The 16,431-nt window shown below is 36.5% G+C and overlaps 1 protein-coding gene across 1 annotated transcript in view; it reads right to left on the bottom strand.

The window, feature by feature from the left end:
• LOC133515562 (formin-2-like) overlaps positions 1–5,673 on the bottom strand; it is a 36,465-nt gene extending 30,792 nt beyond the window's left edge. The window contains exon 1 of the mRNA XM_061848123.1: positions 4,198–5,673. Within this exon, the coding sequence (XP_061704107.1) occupies positions 4,198–4,921 (724 nt within the window). The 5' untranslated portion in view covers positions 4,922–5,673. The remainder of the gene's footprint in view (positions 1–4,197) is intronic.
• Positions 5,674–16,431: the final 10,758 nt, after the last annotated feature.

Raw genomic sequence — 16,431 nt, 5'->3', positions numbered from 1 at the left:
CAGGCGCCCGGCATTGAATCGCGCGTATCGCGCCACGTTTATCGGGCTACGCCCAACTATTTTTGAACGAATGATGGCACCGAGGGCGCCCGGCTTTAGATCGCTCGCAGAGGGCGCCCGGCTTTAGATCGCTCGCAGAGGGCGCTGTGTTAAATTTGATGTGACGTCATATAGGGTTATAGGCGTGTTATAGGTTATACCTATAACCAGCGGACAAGCGTGTAAGCTCATCGGTGATTTGGAACGCACTCCGGTAGCGATTGGCCGCCCCCGCACACCCGCCCCGAGCCGTTCGCTTCCGCGGTGCGTTAGTTCGTTTCATGGCTTGATTTGAAAAAATTGATTTCTTAATTTTATATTTTTTTAAATACCGTTTTTGCCGCCCCCTCTTTTGTGCCGCCCGGGGCCATGGCCCCCCTAGCCCCCCCCTCGCTACGCCTCTGAGACAGTGTTGAGAGTAGCCATTTATTTATAAGCTGTGGTTACCTATAATTGGACAAACATCTACCCTTAATGTTATTATGTAAGCTACAGATTATTTTTTCTCTGATGTATTGTCTGTTGGTGATCCTAAATAAATTAAAAAAAAAAAAAAAATCCTTTTTAATTTGGGTAAGTAAGCTTCTGCCGTTTTTACATAAATATTAATAAGAAATACCTATTGTGATCAATATATATTATGTATGTCACTTTATTGCAAACAGACCAAAACAAAAGAGACAAATAAACTTATCCCTAAACGGGATCTCAATCAATTTTACACACATCGAACTAGCCCCACAGTTAAGATAAGATAAGTTTATTAAGCTCAAAAGTTTACACCTTATACATAATTTCTTATAATATATTACATAGGATGCATTGTCCAAGAGTCTTTCGCTGATATTTAAAATAGGTATAAACCTGTGCTATAAGTAAATAAATAAATAAACATTATAGGACATTATTACACAAATTGACTAAGTCCCACAGTAAGCTCAATAAGGCTTGTGTTAAGGGTACTTAGACAAAGATATATATAATATATAAATATTTATAAATACTTAAATACATAGAAAACACCCATGACTCAGGAACAAATATCCATGCTCATCACACGAATAAATGCCCTTACCAGTATTTGAACCCGGGACCATCAGCTTCGTAGGCAGGGTCACTACCCACTAGGCCAAACAGGTCGTCAATTACCAGTTACCTTCCATTTGTCTCTATATACTCTATACATGTATTATATCTAGACGAGTATTATTTATGATCATACTGTAAAGAAAGTTATATACAATCTACAGTTACCTCAATAAGGCTTGTGTCGTGAGTACTAGGCGATATTTATAATAAATAAATAACGAAACAAGTATTTGTGAACATAGTAATAAATTCCCTTACCAGGATTTCATGTACTTGAACCTTTTTTTTTGACGCAGGGGTAAATGCATTTACACTTCTCATTATCACCCCCGCACTAAGGGAAGTCCATTGGGGGGGTGGTATGTGGGACTTGCTTCTCCAGTAACTCTCTCTGTTAGCCAGAAGGAGGGGAGGAGAATACCTGCTAACATCCCCTACGGTGTCATCCGCTTTGCCGTTAGGGAAGCGTCATGGGATCGCTTAAAGCATTCTATCCGCGACGCCCCTCGACCAGGATTTGAACCTGGGAGCTCCTGTTTCGTAGGCAGAGTACCTACTGGGCTAGGAGGCCGTTATAACATCGAGGCCTACATTAGATACCTACTTAATACACTAGATAATTTAAAAATCATTTGGATATTTTAGGAATGTGCGTCAAGCCTTTAAACACTCCTTCAAATGCAAGTAAGTTTTGTGCAAGGGGTTCACGCTTGGCTAGAGTTTGTGCGGAAAGAGAACAGTCGTGGAATGTAAGGGAACCTACATTCTACGACTCTTCTCTTTCCGCACAGACTCTACCCGTATAATTGATATTGATAGTATTTTTAGTAGAGACTACCTATAGCTATTTCTATGTAGTCAATAGTCATGCATGAATATTAGCAGCAGCAGATGAAACAACGCGCCAAAAGTGTCTGCAACCCTGGAATACTATTCCAACAAGAAATCAATCTGGGTGCGTAGTCAACATGCCAATCGTTGACGCTCCGTAGCGAACGAAACGCAACTGTCACTGTCGCATTAATATGGAAGAGTGATAGAGAGAGATGCCTACGTTACGCTACGGAGCGTTAAAGATTGGCTCGTTGGCTAAGCACCCTCTTCAGTTTGCGATCAAAAGTATTTGTTACAGTCTAATTCTTCGATATACAGATAAATATCTCTTTTGTGTTAAGCTGGTAGATAATGTAGATACTTTTGACGCGTAGGGCGATCCGCTTATTTTGGCGCTGAAGGCAACACCTATAACTTACGCTGCCCGCCCCGGCTTCACACGGTTTACACAAAACCTTAAAAAACTTTCTCAAGAATCACTCTATTCATAAATGAAAACCGCATGAAAATTCGTTCAGTAGTTTCTGAGTTTATCGCGAACATACAGACAGATGCGGCGGGGAACTTTGTTTTATAAAGTGTATTGATTAAAATTACTACGAATCTCTACAATATTTATTTAATCGTATAGCGTTCCATATAGTAGGCATATAATATAATATAATATAAATAAAAAATAGACTTGTCCAAATCGAGATCGCACTACCAATCGACGGCTTCTGGTGTTAAATTATAGAGGTCCCCAGGATCGCCCAATATATATAAATAAATAAATAAATAAATATTATAGGACATTATTACACAAATTGACTAAGTCCCACAGTAAGCTCAATAAGGCTTGTGTTGAGGGTACTTAGACAACGATATATATAATATATAAATATTTATAAATACTTAAATACAAAGAAAACACCCAACACACCCAATAGATACTTTACGGCCTTCTCGTAGTAGACATTTGTAAGATTCATTTCAGTAGGTACAAAAAGCAAACATCGCTAATGCATTCCCTGACTTGCACATTACGATTTAATGGAATCAAGCGCGTAATTGCGAAAAAAACTGCTTTATTGTGATTGCGAACAAGAACGTTAAGTTTCCAGTAAGAAAGGAGCCGTAATGGAAACACAATATAACTGTTTAGTGTATTGTAAGCAACATCAGACATCAACAAACTGGTTTTGCCGCTTACAAGCAAGTTCTCTCTTTGTTTATTTACATTGAATGCACACGCCGAAAGGGGACGAACGCTTTTTCATACAAGCGTAGTCCTCATTTTCCTCTTTGAATATTAACATTATATCAATGTTTTACGCGATTTTATTTACATTAACCACAGCTATGCCCCTTTCTGTGATTTTTTTATTAAGTATTTTAAGAAATAACTCTTACAATAATTAAAAAAGTGGCTGTGACATAATCGGACAGACAGACGGACATGACGAATCTATAAGGGTTCCGTTTTTTGCCATTTGGCTACGGAACCCTAAAAAATAATAGAAGGGGCACAGCTGTGGATGATTTCCATTTAATTTATATAATCTTTCATAGAAGTATAAGTTATTGTCAAAATATTTTCAATAATGTTCATATCCAGAAAGGAAAATAAGGACTACTTTTGTATGTATGTAAAGGCGACTACGAAATTCGTCTTAAATAGGTCTGAGCAAGTTCTGTTTAAACGAAAAACAGTGATTATGATAAGCGAAATTCAATTCGACATTGTGAGTTTGTCAATCAGAGTTTGAAGTGCTGATAAGAATCATTCATAGCTAAACGGAATACATTGCTGGAAAATCATTTGCAGTAAATATTTCACTGGCTGTGAAGGCCACAAAAAGAATTGAATAGGTTTTGTTTACTTTTTCACTCTAACATTTTGCGTGTTAGCAATTTGATAAGTGAGCAGGTACCCATATTTTAGCTATGTTTGATCATTGAATGTGGGAAATTGTACTGTTATAACTGATGGTTATCATATTAATTGTTGTACCTATAAAATCGCTCGCGGAAAATCACTTAAGACGCGTAAATGGCCACAAAACGATGAATGAACAGATTTGTTTACATGATCACATTGATCACTGTATACATCCGCCAATGTTACGAATTTGAAAGGTACACTTTGTGTGTTTATTCATTGAATAACTATGTGCCTTTACTTTTAAAACCGCCTATTTATTTGTGTGTATTATGTACAATGAAGAGTTAACAAACGTAGTGTCGTGAACTAACCATGATTGAGCACGGCCAGCGCGGGGTCGGGATCGGCATCGGGCACGGCAGGCACAGGCGGCGCGGGCTGCAGCTCCACCTTCCGGTGCCGCGACACCGTGAACGAGGACTGCGCCGGCGCCGCCTTCAGCCGAAACTCGCGGAACTCGTGCCCACACTCGTGCGTGAGCCGCTCCAGCCGCTCCCCGCGGCTGCCGGACAACCCCATAACATTGTCACTCTTGTCACTGTCATCGAACACGTCAGATTTTTCTTCTTTGTCTAAGTCGAGCAAGGAGGTCGCGTCGTCGTGAGGCATGGGAGTGAGCGTGTGCGCGTCGTCGTGTGCGCTGCTCTCGGCCGAGTAGTAGCACTGGTTGACTTCGACGGCGGCGAGCGGCGCCAGCGGGTCCGTGAGCACTGAGTCGGGCGTGGAGGGCGCGCGGGTCGCTGACCGCTCCTCGCACCTGGACACCGTTAACTCCGACTGACTCGCCGACTCCGCGCTCCCTCCCGTTTTCGACGCGCACTCGAGCATGTCGTTATCTGACGCTTCCACTTCAATATTATCGGAATCGGGCGTTTTATCGAACGTATCGGCGGCCCCTCGCTTCCCGCCGCTCTTTTTCCTTCCATGTTTCTTGCTGTCCCTACCCGGTGATTTTCTGTTTTTCAAAAAATTCCGCCCTTTCGCTGGTGACTTGCTTGTCTTACTTTGTTTTTCGTTTCCCTGAATATTACCCATTTCTGTGACACTTTTTACTAAATGATCTCTTCGAACGCGTTTGAGGGTTTTCGTTGTTTTTGTATAAACATAGGGTCTATCATTTGGCTACTATTTACATGAAAAATAAAAACTAATTAGATTTGAGATTCACAGCCCTCTGGTAACCTTTTGTGCGAGCATGCGCAATTAAGACGCCGACATGTTTATTCGTAAATCAATATTTTAGGAGCGTGTAGAAAGAGCGTTACGAGACCATTGTGTCAAATGACAAAACTGAATCAAAACACAAATAATTTACAACATAATGATGTACTTACGTCTAATTTAAAGTTAAATTCAAAACTTGGTCATTATTAATTGTAGCTCTCTGCTGCCCTCTATTCATTGTTGTTTAAGAAGTTGTGTTGTCACGTCAATAGGTGGCGCGCTGTGTCTCGTTTTATTTTTCGCGGAACAAAGTTTTCTAACTATACGTACAGTCAGCATCAAAAGTAGATTATCGACTACGCATCAAGAGTATCTACTCCAAAGAATATAATACTCATGATCTACTCTAATAACATAACAAAAAGAAATAAGGACAATTAAATTGTTGTTGTTACTTTTGAACGCAAACTGTTGAGATAAAATACAAGCTAACTTGGCAACGATTTTGATAGACCAGCCTGTGCAAGTAAATAAATAAATATTATAGGACATTATTACACAAATTGACTGAGTCCCACAGTAAGCTCAATAAGGCTTGTGTTGTAGGTACCTAAACAACGATATATATATATATATAATATATTATAAATACTGAAATACATAGAAACACCCATGACTCAGAAAAATATCCGTGTTCATCACACAAATTTTCTATGGGGTAGTGCTTCAGAGATAAATACCATTTTTGTTCTGCAGAAGAGGGCTATTCGTGTAATATATAAAATGTACCATAGAGACACACTTAGAGATAAGTTTAAGGACATTAACATAATGACAGTGCACTGTCAATATATTTATGAGAATATTCTGTATGTACATAAAAACATTGCCAGTTTTAAGAAAAACTGTGAAATACATAATATTAATACTAGAAATAAGCATAAGCTCGCAGTGCCCTTCACTAGGCTCCATAAAATTAAGAAATCATTCATTCATTGTGTAAGATTTTACAATAAACTTCCTAATATTATAACTGAATTGTCTGTTAGTAAATTTAAAAATTATGTAAAACGTAAGCTTATCTCTAAAGCCTATTATAGCACACAAGACTACATGAATGATGAAACACCGTGGGATTAAGTGTGATTGTAAAGAATGAATTATTTATTGTTATGTTATTAATGATGAAATTGATAATTCAATGTATATATATACCGTATTTTTTGACATTTAGATTTTATTCTAGAAAGGTTCTAGACTAGTATTTTTATACAATTTTGATGTTTGACGATCTTTTTGTGAAATTCTTATTATTAGGTTTACCATATCTATAATAGTTCAATGTTTTTTTTAGAACAATAATAACTGCATCAATAATTTGCTCTGATATTTAGATTAAGATGATATTTGTAAAATTTGACGATTTAAAAGTGCTTGTTGCTAGGCCTATTTGAATAAAGAATATTTTGACTTTGACTTTGAAATATATGCTCTTACCAAGATCTGAACCCGGGACCATCAGCTTCACAGGCAGGGTCACTACCCACTAGGCCAGACCGGTCGTCAATTTCTATTTAGAAACGTAGGTTATCCCTGGCAGATACTTTTGGCGCTTGCATTCATACGCTACTGATTCAACTATTGCTGCTCCCTGTACATGCGAATAGCTATACATATCTACGCTGAAAACATGAAAACTTTGCCTTACATAGCCGATATGAGAGAAGATAAGTGTGTAGATTTCCGTTTCATGAACTCTGCTTGGCTTTGGTTCCGCTGCCAAACGACTATTGTAAATTTGAAGATTCACAACCGGAAGGAGGCAGCTTTACGACCAGATCCGTTGTTATTACAATGGTACTTAGTGTCTAAATACCATTCCATAAATTGTGCCATTTGCGAGCCCGTATTTAATGATTCGTACACTTTTTATGAACTAGTTTGGTATCTACATTACTTTACATTACTTTGAAGCGCTGGTGGCCTAGCGGTAAGAGCGTGCGACTTGCAATCCGGAGGTCGCGGGTTCAAACCCCGGCTCGTACCAATAAATTTTTCGGAACTTATGTATGAAATATCATTTGATATTTACCAGTCGCTTTTCGGTGAAGGAAAACATCGTGAGATGGCAGTCGCTTTCGTAAAAATTAGTGCCTACGCCAAATCTTGGGATTAGTTGTCAAGCGGACCCCAGGCTCCCATGAGCCGTGGCAAAATGCCGGGACAACGAGAGGAAAAAGATTACTTTGAAGACTTGTTCATTCAAAACAATATTTCTGTGCGTCAGCTAGATGTGAGTTTAATTATTCATTATAATGTATACAGGGTAATTTAGGTATGTTTAGCCACACCCTGAGGTGTGAATATTGTCTGAACAATTGGCTATGGAAATGTCCTATGTATATGTATGGAGAAGAGATAACTTTCAATGTGATGTGCCAGATAAGATTCAGTCATATGGACCGTTGTTCGATATCAAAAATGTATTGCGGGCTTCGTCTACACAGAATGTTTTTTTCTGACCTACAATAGGAATTAGGTCCCATAGGAAAAGTTTCTCAGTATGACCTGTACAATTCACGCCTTTAGTAAAGGTTGCTTAATAGTTAGTAAGTGACCTGCGTAGTATAGCTCATATAATTATACTATGACTAAATGAAAAATAGTTTCAATTTAATATTTAACAATTTTTTATTTGTTTAGTTCTGCTTAATCTTATGCCGGTTGTTCTATTTGAAGCATTTGTGAAAATCGAAATCAAAAGGGACCTTATGGCGGTCGGCGCTTACGCCATTATTAGACGCGCCGATACTAATGCGGCACTACGCGACAATGCGACGTTAGCGCCGATCGCCATAAGGTCCCTTTTTTGATATGGACTGTCAAATTTATTTACATTCAATTATAAATCACATAAAAACGGAACTCGAGTCAGACCAAAATAAGTTGGTAACGATTTTGCTAGCCCAGATTATGCATGTGTAAAGCAAACGTCAAAATATCATAGAAGTTTGACGTTTAAAATAGGTAACCCGTGCACCGTCTGGGCTATTAAAATCCCCGCCAACGTATATTGGTTTAACTGTACCTTACTCACACAAAAAAACTCTTATAAAATGTTAATAATGGCTGAATAATGGCTAAATTTAATAATATGACTGTTTGTTCCTTTACATCTAATTATTCCAAGCGAAGGAATTCGCGGAAATTTCCCAAAGTATTAAATAAAATGTAGCTAACCAAGCGGAAGTAAGCTTTTCTTCTGAAATTGCCGCCATGAAGGTATGATCGCTATTTGTCCCGTCCGTGAATAAATAAATAATAAATAAATATTATAGAACATTATTACACAAATTGACTAAGTCCCACAGTAAGCTCAATAAGGCTTGTGTTGAGGGTACTTAGACAACGATGTATATAATATAGGGGAAACTGGGGAGGGTTGATCACCCCTTTTGATTTTAGACTAAATGTTTTAAACTATTAGCAGTATTGAAAAGCTTTATAGACCATACGATTCAGAATTTATCTATTTATGAATACTTTGAATAAGAACAGAATTGTGCAACAATTTAGACCATTATTTAAAGAAATGCCATAATGTAGACTTTTACCATGTGTCCCCTGTATAAGGGAGACATGTTTACCCCTGCTTGGGAGCCTTGATCCTGGGGGATCAAGTCTCCCAGGTTCTGGGGACACATGGTAAACAGATTTTTACCGTGCCTCCCCATACCAGATTCTCACAGATTATATAGCCCGAATCGGAACTAGCAATGCATCTAGAATTAGGTAAACACACAACGAACATATATATACTGTATCTTCCATACTTAGCAGTTATATTTCCGCCAATAAGATGTCTTGATGCGAAAGGGATCAAGTCTCTCATGCTTGGGGACACATGGTAAATAGATTTTAAGTGACAATGCCATACTTTGAGGGTTGATTTCACGTTAATTTATTGAGTTGATCAACAGGAATTTAATCTATTAAGAAATCAAACACATAATGATCCGTATCTTTCAATTTTATGAAGAAACTAGTTATATTTTCGAAAAAAGAACTCCAAACTGGTAATCAATTTTACAGTACATATGGTGCTACTTTTCCCCCATAGTGCGTAAATTAGCACATTATGTAACTATCTCGAAAATTTAAAGGGTCATATATAATGTAAAACGTTGTAGGCTACATGTGCGAATAGGTAATTCGTAACTCGTGTAAAATTTCCTATTTTTCGCACTTGTATCGTAAATAACTATTGCGCCATCAAAAAATCAAAAAGAAGTAGCAAACATAAAATTTCTTCTAACAAGTACACTTGTCTGTAGAATAATAAAAAAAAAGTTTAATAGTTTATAAACAAACTTCCAAACAATCATAATGATTACTGTAAATTGCTCTTATTTATCATTACCACATTTGGAGACTCAAGTAACAAGCTAACTATAATCTCAAAAGTTTTAACAGTCTAGAAATGCCTATTTTGCGAAATTAAACATCTAAGTAATAATCAACAACAATAGCTAATACTTAACTATATTATATTAATCAGTCTTCATCAAAAATAAGTTAATATTTGGCTTTAAACACTTTAATGGTAATTCCAGCTAATACTTCTGATACAGCATTTTTTAATCTTTCCATATCTATCAATATTCTTTGTTTTTAACCTACTCTGGTCGTATATTTTTGACGCATGATTTTCTAAAACAATAAAAAATTACAGCGTTATGAAACGTTTTGTTCATTACTAAGTAAACTTGATCCCCTTAGGGGTGACATGATCCCGGGATCATGTCTCCCCCAAAGAAAAAGTCGAAGTCTTGGGGAGACTCAGGTTATAAAACATGGCGTGATCGAAACTTACGTTCACGTATTTCAATGAAATCAAAATTAATTAAAACTTCAATAAACAACAAATAGAATAATCATACTCACTAACAGCATTTCTATCACATTTTACTTAATAAATCCAGTTAAAACTTAACGAAAATTAAATAAAGCACGCAGCAAATTTTTCATAGTCCGCCACTTGCAAACCACTGACTTGTTCCAAACGGCGCCATGACAGAACGTGAAGTTAGGAACGAATTAATGAGTGTTGCTAGCGTAAAAAACTGTATGACGTCTGATTAAACTTGAAATGAAGATTACCAAGTGTCCCCTAGGGATCGACCCTCCCCACCTTCCCCTATAAATATTTATAAATACTTAAATACATAGAAAACACCCATGACTCAGGAACAAAATATCCATGCTCATCACACGAATACATGCCCTTACCAGGATTTGAACCCGGGACCATCAGCTTCGTAGGCAGGGTCACTACCCACTAGGCCAAACCGGTCGTGAATGTATAAAGCATAGCTATTGCCTGTGCCAAAATCGTGTTTGATAGTGCAATATAAGTATAAATAAAATAGATAACATGCATTTCAAGTACTTGTTTTATCCGCCTGTTAAAAGCTTTCTCTGTAGTGACCTACGTATTCACACACATCAGAGAACTAGTATCACACAGAGTACTATTTGACGACTGGTCTAGGTCTAGTGGGTAGAGACCCTGCCTATGAAGCCCCGGGTTCAAATCCTGGTACTTACTCCGTTGGCTCAGCGACCCAAAATGAGACTTGGCCTCCGACAGAAGACAGCGCCACTTTTCTCGGTCCTGTGCTACCTCTCGCCAATTGTCGACTCGAAGCTCGCGTAGATCCGCCTCCACTATGTCGCTCCGGCGATACCTAGGGCGTCCGATAGGACGTCCTCCTGCTAGGCGACCCAGATACGCTCTTTTTACGTTCCTGGTAAGAGTATATATTTGTGTGATGAACACGGATATTTGTTTCTGAGTCATGGGTGTTTTCTATGTATTTAAGTATTTATAATTATGTATTATATCTATCGTTGTCTAGGTACCTAGTACCTACAACACAAGCCTTATTGAGTTTACTGTGGGACTTAGTCAATTTGTGTAAAGTAATATTTGACGAAGCCGATGGTCCTGGGTTCAAATCCTGGTAAGCGCTATTATTTGTGTGATGAGCACGGATATTTGTTCCTGAGTCATGGGTGTTATCTATGTATTTAAGTATTTATAAATATGTACATTTATGTATATATGTATATTCATGTAGGGGTATTTTCGTAAACTACCGAATAATGACACACTACTCACTATATATGTACGAAGTTTTAATGTTTGTGAGGAACAACTTGCCATCGTTTTCGAAAGTAAACGTCTCTGGCAAGGTGATTCGCTCAACAGGACGACTTAGAACCATCCCGCGTCGCATGGCACTTGCAGGGAAAAACCCGCGTGTCATCGGTCCAACTTACTACGAGCGACTACCCCAAGACTTAAAAGACGAGCCCTCTAATGAAAAATTTAGGTAAGAGCCGTTTGAGAAACTTTTTATTGGATAACCCATTGTATTCTATAAAAGAGTTTTATGACATTACCAATTAGATTTATTTAAATAGTAAGCATATTGTCGACATCTGTATTTTAAGATTTACTATAATTTACTTATTTGTTAGCTTAATAACGACCCTAATGGTGACATTATTTCTTATGCTGACATTATTTCTGTAACTGTTACTATTTATTTTCTACCTTAATGACGACCCGTTCTTGGTGAATTTATTTATACAATTGAAATTTAAAAACTTTCGTAATTTTAAATGAATTATTAATTGTCACATGTTTTTCCTATGTATATAAAGTAAGACAAACCGACAATCACAATATAAATTCCTAAGAATTTACCACGCGTAGTTTTAAGTGAAATTGTATATTGTGAGATAAATAAATCATATCATATATATATCATTGTCTAAGTACCCTCAACACAAGACTTATTGCGCTTACTGTGGGACTTAGTCAATTTGTGTAATCATGTCCTAGTATATTTATTTATTTCAATACTTACAACAAAATCACCCTGTGCAGTTTAATTTAAGTAATATTGATTTGGTGTTATATGTATATACATATAATACATATGTATAAGTACATTCGTTTAATAAAATACTTGTCCTAATTGAATATTCAAATAAATCACATAAAAACGAAACTACTCACTAGAAAAATATGCAATACAAAATGTTAATATATTTAACGAAGGCTGCTATCTATTTGCCGGGAACCAGCCTTCCACTTATTCCGAGCGAACAAATTCGTGGGCAACTCCGAAAGTATTAAACAAAATGCAGCCAATCAAGCTGAAGTAAGCTCTTCAATGCTGAAATTGCCGTCGTGAGGGTGTAATATAGAGATTTTTTTTTTTTTTTTTATTATTTTATCTACCAGTTAAGCTTATTTGAAGACTGTGTAACGCGTAAAAGACTTTATTCGTCAGATAAGTGGCAAGTAGCTTATTCAGGACCTTACTTGGACATTGTGAAAATATTAGGAAGTTGTTATAAACTAATATTTTTTTATTTACATTTGTTTGCTTGCAAATGGTTTTATTTATAACATAGGCTAGACTCTAATTTACTTACATTACTAATTAGTAACGAAACTTATTTGCAGGCAGTTTTTTTATAGTAAATGTGACTCAAAATATTACACATTTTTTATCGAATATTCGGCCGCCCAATATTCGACGCTACGGCCCAGAGTGCGGCCGAATAATCGGTATTTATATTCGGCCAAAACCACTATTCGTGGCATCCCTAGTATAATAAGTAGTAAAAATTCGTCTTCTTTACGTATGTCTACCTATAGCTGTGTAGACAGCTGGTACTTGTGCCAAAATCATATGTTTGATGTAGCAACATAAACGAAATAGACAACATGACTTTGCCCTTACCCAGGTTTATCAGATACAAGATGTAACAAAAATAATGGGGATTCGTTATACTGTGCATATTCGGTATTGTGTTGTTCTGATTAGGAAAAGTAGAAGAAAAAATTATATACGTGATTTTTTTTCTTAGCGTCAAATTTTTTTTTCTACTTTTTACTGCTCAGAACATAATGCCCTGTACTGTTTGAGAGCTCTCAAACGGGTCCCCACTATTTCTGTCACACTATAATTAGTTATTTTTGTAATGTAGATATGAATATTCTGGAGGTGGTTGTTACACTTGTATATGGAATGCCATATTTTTGCCAGTGTGCCTAAGGTAGGTAATATTATCGACGATGCTGAAAGCGTTTCCCGTACATCTATACTTCGCCTATACTTCCCAACTTTCGTTTGATTCCGCTGAAAAGGCTTTTGTTGCCCTTGAAAGGGCACATTAATCGCTAACAGCAATGATTTTTTCGAGTTCTAAAGAAACTACTTAACAAAATGGGGCAGGTTTTGTCGGAAATCAGCGCGTTTAACGTGGTTTAGAAATGGTGTTGTCAAGGCCAGAAGAAACATTAGGCCAAGCAATACAATTTTAACTCCGTAAATTTGTTTGGACCAGTTAGAAGACATATCAATAGTCCCCGGCCGTAGCCCTTGAGCCGTGGGGGAGAGGGGGGTTTGAAGGTCCCATTTTTCTGTTTTTCAATGGTTTTTCACTTATATCTTGGAAACTTTTCGTCTTAGCGACATGACTACTTAGACAAAACGAAAGCTGATTAAATTTGCTATAAGTTTAATTTGTCAAGTTTTTCAATATCTTAAATAGTTTTCGAGATATCCTCTCTTGAATGTTTATTTTAGGACTCTCAATTTTATCTTGATATCTACGTTTGTGAAGCTACTGCTTGTTGCGTCTCCGTATGAATTTTTCGATTTTATTTTTTTATGGCAAATTTTATGAGATCCGAACGATTTAAATGCCTAAACAAACGTGAACCAACGAATATCTTGCGATTTAGACCAAAAAAACTTACAAAAAGTGGTTTGGGGTGGCTGTCTTCACGCTAGCCATCCCAAACCACTTTAAAAAATAAAATAAAAAATGAAGGAATCGGGTCCTTACGATTTTAATGCCTGAACAAACATGAACTAACGAATATCTTGCTATCTAGACCAAAAAAAATTACAAAAAGTGGTTTGGGGTGGCTAGCGTGAAGACAGCCACCCCACAAAAAAAATGAAAAAAAAAATGAAGGAATCGGGTCCTTACGATTTTAATGCCTGAACAAACATGAACTAACGAATATCTTGCTATCTAGATCAAAAAAAATTACAAAAAGTGGTTTGGGGTGGCTAGCGTGAAGACAGCCACCCCACAAAAAAAATGAAAAAAAAAATGAAGGAATCGGGTCCTTACGATTTTAATGCCTGAATAATGATGAACTAACGAAAATCTTGCTATTTAGACAAAAAAAAATTACAAAAAGTGGTTTGGGGTGGCTAGCGTGAAGACAGCCACCCCATTTTGTTTTAAAAAAAAATGCATGTTAAAATCGGGTCCTTACGATTTTACCTACTGAACAAACATGAACTAACGATGAACAAACGATATAGATATGCCATTTGCGGGCAAACGATTTGGGGTGGTCAACTTCACGGGCATAAGCTACTAGGCCATGTTTTGTTACTAATTAACATACATACATAATAAAATAAAAATAAAAATATCCTTTATTCCCCGAAAAGTTTACATAATTATTAACTTATTTATCGTATAAAGTAAAATAACGTATAAAAAAAAACTAGAATTAAGTATTAAATAATTAGTTTATTATGCGGGATCGTCCATCTCTGGACGAAGGCCTCCTCCATCCCATGCCAGTCGTTTCTGTTTTGGGCCAGGCGGGTCCAGTGAAACATACATACATACTAACAGGGAAAGTCAAACAAAAGCTTGTAGGTAATTAAAAATAGGAATACTTCGCATGGCGGGTTTTATGAGGATGAATTGTGGCATTATCTATGAAAAGGGACCTTATTGTCGGTGGCGCTTAGGCCGCACTGCGTCGCGCAGCGTTGTATTTGTATCGGAGCATCGTTTATAACGGCAGAAGCGCCATCGACAATAAGGTCCCTTTTCATAGATAACGTCACAATTAGTCTTGTAACCTAGATTAGCATAACATAATCCTATAAAAATGGGTAAGCAGGTAGCGAGGTACCGTATAAATAAAATACTGTAACTAACTTTATAGGGTTAGGTAAACAAAATTAAATGCAATTTCAGCTCGATCGTCAACAATAATCGTTTTTGAAAACGGGTCATAAAGTTAAAGCAAAGAGCTTGTAATATAAGAAGAGGTAGAAAGTTTGATCAAGTATAATAAACACACGGAAAGGTGGTTAAAAGGCAAACTAAAATCGAGAACGTTTTTTTTTTTATAAATATATATTATCAATTATCAACATAGAGTCACCAGGGTCGTGTCACAAGATATTTTAATAATAGTAATAATAAGTTGTCATTTCATTTCATAGTAATTTTATTGCCAGATGCGGCTGGTACTGAAATTCCCGCGTCTTTTTTGTGGCACAACTCGCTGGTCGGACTCTAGAGGTGTAATTATATTTGTCCTGTAATATTTATAATAATTAATAATATTAATGTTAATAAACATAATCGTTCTTTGGTAAAGCTCGGAGATAAAGTGGGGAATGGTAATTTTTATATTTTCCTTAATAAACCTTTTGTTGTTTACTGTAAAAATAATGATAAATTGTTATGAATGTAAAACTTAAGGCCTTTCAAATAAAAAATCATAATATTTCTTGTGTGAACCTCGGAGATAAAGTGGGGAATGGTAATTTTTACATTTTCCTTAATAAACCTTTTGTTTTTCACTGTAAAAAAAAATGAAAAATTGTTTTGGAATGTACAACTTAAGGTCTTTCAAATGATGTCCCACTTGGCCTAGTAACTAGACTTAAAATTTACCGAACAGAGTCGGACCATTCCTTATTCCAGGGTTCCCCTTTTTTGGTACCGAACGGAACCCTAAAAACGTGGTCTGAATTTGACAGCTGCAGCGCTGTATCGTTCCCTACATTATGTGGTAGCCTTGGCATGATTTAGTTTAACGTTATATAATTCAGCTAACACAATATATGTACGAGCCATATAGTTTCACATGTGTGTATCTTTATTTAAAATTCTAATTTAAATATAGTTTATCAATTATCAAATATCTTTATTTTGCAGAAAATATGATATACAAGATGAACATAGTAACTAAGAAGCACATGCATATTTTACCAGTAACTGTCATGCAAAAACACAAACACGCATACATCTATTAACTTTGCTAATAAATCTAATATTATACATGTCACTTCTTATAGTTACAAAAAAAAACAAATGTCATACTTTATCAAATTACAATTGTCAGTCATATCTGAAATAGTCAAACAATTCATCAATTGAAAAAAAACACTCTTGTATCAACCATTAAGTTTACGCTTAAAAAGACTAAATGGTAATGATTTCAGTTAGTCTTGGAGACAGTTATAAACTTT

The sequence above is a fragment of the Cydia pomonella genome, chromosome 2 (genome assembly GCF_033807575.1).
Source record: "Cydia pomonella isolate Wapato2018A chromosome 2, ilCydPomo1, whole genome shotgun sequence".
Lineage (NCBI taxonomy): Eukaryota > Metazoa > Arthropoda > Insecta > Lepidoptera > Tortricidae > Cydia > Cydia pomonella.
Note: the sequence above shows the minus strand (reverse complement) of the source record. Positions and strands in the feature narration are given on the sequence as shown.